At 36.9% G+C, this 4,064-nt stretch overlaps 1 protein-coding gene across 1 annotated transcript in view; it reads left to right on the top strand.

The window, feature by feature from the left end:
- The window catches only part of ift80 (intraflagellar transport 80 homolog (Chlamydomonas)), a 43,641-nt gene that overhangs the window by 37,179 nt on the left and 2,398 nt on the right, over nt 1-4,064 (top strand). Inside the window, exons 15-17 of the mRNA XM_016565381.1 lie at nt 2,640-2,775; nt 2,860-3,007; nt 3,647-3,680. Of these exons, the coding sequence (XP_016420867.1) occupies nt 2,640-2,775; nt 2,860-3,007; nt 3,647-3,680 (318 nt within the window). The remainder of the gene's footprint in view (nt 1-2,639; nt 2,776-2,859; nt 3,008-3,646; nt 3,681-4,064) is intronic.

Here is a 4,064-nt window from a genome sequence, read left to right as displayed (position 1 = left end):
TTCTCCAGAAGTAACACAAAGGTTTAACTTTCTTGTAATGTGAATTTTCAGTTTCAGTAGTTTTATATGTTACAAGTAAGGCTGTCAACTGATTAATTACATGATGTGGCAATTAATTAATCGCAAATTAACCACACATCAATTTAGACACATCAAATTACCCTTAAAAGATCATTTAAAGTACAACAGTACAAAAAAAGTACCTTTTGAAATTAAATATTTAAAATCAACATTGCATAAATTATGACAATATGTTTTAATTTAGGTTTAATATCTATTTATTATAATTTCAAATATGAAATGATTTTCAAAAATGAAATGATTTTCTGAATATGAAACTAAAAGGTCTAGTAGTCAGTAAAAGTCTAAAAGGCAGTAAGTCATTGTCTTAAATGAGTGAGTCATTGAATCATTCATTCAACCAATTTGTTCTAACAGCTAATTCATTCAGACATGAAGCAAGTGAGTGTCTGCATCAGAAATCACATACTTCCTTACTATATAGTAGGCAAAAAACAGTATGTGACAAAAGAAATATCTCCGATTTCACAGTAGTCATATAAGAGTAGGCAAAAAGTATACTACTTCCAGCATGATTCTGTGCATACTTTACTATCCCAGATTACATTCATACTCTATACTGTTTTTGTGGTTGTAAAGTAATTACATATTCTAAAAAGTACCTACACGAGAGAGTACAGTATGTGATTTCGGACGCAACCACTGTCTTTATGAATGAGTCACTGAATCACTGACTCACTTGATTCATTCAACCGGTGGATTCATTCAGTAATGAATCACCGCTGTGTGTTGATCAGAGACGCTCAACAGTTCTGCTGTGGCTTTGATCAGAACTATTTTCATTTGTGAAACTGAACAAAAACAGACAATATTGTTTCTAAAATATAACAAAATATTAACTTATTGTTGTCACACTTTATTTTATGGTCCAATTCTCGCTATTAACAAACCATTAACTACGACTTTTGCCTCAATTTACTCCTAATTTGCTGCTTATTAATAGTTGTGTGTTTAAGTACTATAATCGGGTCGCCGGTGCATCTACCGTACCAGAAAACGTTCCACCCACGGCTCCATCATTGTGTTTTCTCAAGCGACAACGGTGTAGCAGTTCTAACTCCAGGGCGAAAGTTTGAGCAAAGCATGCTAACTGTTCTGTGTTTGGCTGCACAGACGAGCACAGAACACTGTTTAGAGTCCCAGCCTCAGAGACAACAGAGCAGTGCATTTATTGATTTATTTACTGTATATTGCTGCTGCCACACAGATCTAAAATAAACGTGATTTATTTCCCAGCTGTTTACCTTCACAGACATAACCCACTGTTTTGTTTAACCCATGTGTGTTTTTAACATAAACGTGTGTGTCTTTGGCAGTTTAAGCACAATAAGACATGAAAGAGAACTTAGTTTAGTAATGTTACTCACATGCCGTGTGACAGATGCTTTCTGTGCGTGTGCTTCGGTTGTGTGCGCTCAGAAAACCAAATATCAGACATTTCAACTCATATGGTTTAAAACGCATGATTTCAGCGTGATAAACATGATAATCAGAACCAAAACAGATGTTTTTAGCAGGTCCGAGCTGTAAAGGCGCAGCTCTATTCTGGAAAAGGGGGCGGGGAGCAGCAACTAATTTGCATTTAAAGTGACAGGCACGAAAACAGCGTGTTTCTGCTTCCACTCAAAACAGGCATTTTCAAAATGATATAATAAATGATCTGTGTAGTATTTTGAGCTGAAACTTCACAGACACATTCTGGGGACACCAGAGACTTATATTACATCTTGTAAAAAGAGGCATAATATGTCTCCTTTAAGTTTAGGTATTGGGTAGGATTAGGGATGCAGAATATGTGCTTTATAAGTAATAAACAGGCAATAAGTCAATAATAGGCATGCTAATAAGCAACTAGTTAACACTTTAGTCCCTATACTAAAGTGTTAAGCCCCATTCACATCAAGAACGATAACTATAAAGATAACTATATTAGCGTCCACATCAGCGAACGATATTGTCTGTTTATTGCCACTTAAATTCTCCAGCTTGTGACAGCAGGATGGATTCTTATTGGGTGCCAATGTTTTTATCGTCCATCAACTCGAAAAATATAGTTCTGGAAGTGATTCCAACGATATCGTTTCTCTGTGCCTTTATCGTTATAGCTGTGGTGTGGAGTCTGCTATTCTTTAATATTGAGAACGATTTTTAGAACTATATCTTTATCGTTGTCTTTATAGTTATCGTGCTTGGTGTGAACGGGCCTTAACTCTTATTGTTTACTGAACTGTAAAAACTCATTGTCACATTGACACATTGGTGCAGATATTGGGGAGAAACAGCATTCTTGCTGGTGTAATATTACTGAACTATATCTTATATTATAAATATAAGAGGGTGATTTTTTTGCCCTCATATGTTAGGCTGCATTAATAGACTCCATCACGCAGTCAGTCAGTCAGTCGTCCTGCATCATAATCATCAGACACTGCATCAGTGTAAGATGACGGACAGGTCCGGATGCATTATTGAATTGCACCACAGCCGGTTATAAACTGTGATGTCAAAGGCTTGGTGTTGTTATGTGGCGTATCTCCTCTCATCGTGTGTCTGTTCAGATAGAGGTGGTGTTCGTCGCGCTGGATCAGTGTGGCTCGTCTAATGACAGAAGGATCGCACTGATCGATAAGAACCGTGACCTCTACCTGACCTCTGTGAGAAAGCTGGGCCGAGCACACAGCATCCACAAGATCGGTAAGAGTACAGTCACACTGAGTTCAGTCAGACGTCTGTATTAAATCTGGCTCATCTGAAAGGATCTGTGTGACTCGTCCTCAGGGTCGATGGTTGACACTATGGCCTGGAACGACTCGGCTAACATCCTGTGTGGCGTCCAGGACAGCCGGTTCACAGTGTGGTACTACCCTAGTGTGGTGTTTGTGGACAAAGACCTGCTGCCCAAAACCATCTTCACCAGAGACAGCAGGTACACGCTCACACCAGCTAACTGGGCTATCTATAAGCTGAGCCGATCGGCCGGATAAGATACCTTATTATTATCTAAATTGTTTGCATTTTTAGAACATATATTAGCTTATTTATATATTTATATTAGCAACCCGTTAAACTTGACAACACTGCATGAAAATTTGGTCTGATATTCACATTGATATGGAGAAAAATAAAATAAGCAGACGGGCTGAATAAAAATGCATCTTCATTCTACTTGCTAGAAAGGAAGTCAAAACAGTAGGCCTATCTACATGTTTTCATTCGCATATGTTTTGCACATATAGTTTTGCATTTTAATCTGGACTTAAACAAGGCAGTCTAGAAAAGATTTTTATTATGATTGAACAATAATTATTTAAACAATAGTAATTTTCATAACCCATTGGCGGGTGTTTTTGCTTTATTAAATGTTGATATATTTCTTTGAAAGTAATGGTCAGACATTTATCATTTAAAATTTTTGTATGTAACACGAAATATAGGCTTATCTTCATATTTATATCATGAAAGATAAATGTGACCCTGGAGCACAAAACCAGTCATAAGGGTCAATTTCTTGAAATTGAGATTTATACATTTATACAAGCTGAATAAATAATCTTTCCATTGATGTATGGTTTACGCTCCGCATCTGCCGCTTCGCCAAGGTCAGTGCATCGCACATACTGAGAAAACTCAGATGAACTAAGAACATTCCAGATCCTGTAGTCAAATAAATACACTGAAGACATGCACGACCAGTCAAACGTTTATGAACAGTAAGATTTTTAATGTTTTTTAAAGAATTCTCTTCTGCTCATCAAGACTGCATTTATTTGATCCAAAATAAGATCAAATCCGTTTCAACAAACCCATCACAATTTCACCATCCAGTCAGGGGCGGTTCTAGACCACAGTAACTGGAGGGGCCACTTGTGCTTTTAGGGGGCACAATTTTAAAATTCATCTTAAACTACTTTAAGTAGCCTATTATTCATTCAGTAATTTTTCACCATGTCATGTATCGCTGCAATCTAGATGTAATCTATAAC

This window comes from Sinocyclocheilus rhinocerous, unplaced genomic scaffold, assembly GCF_001515625.1.
Source record: "Sinocyclocheilus rhinocerous isolate Xijiao unplaced genomic scaffold, SAMN03320098_v1.1 scaffold722, whole genome shotgun sequence".
NCBI classification, from domain to species: domain Eukaryota; kingdom Metazoa; phylum Chordata; class Actinopteri; order Cypriniformes; family Cyprinidae; genus Sinocyclocheilus; species Sinocyclocheilus rhinocerous.
This window is presented reverse-complemented; position numbering and strand designations above follow the sequence as displayed.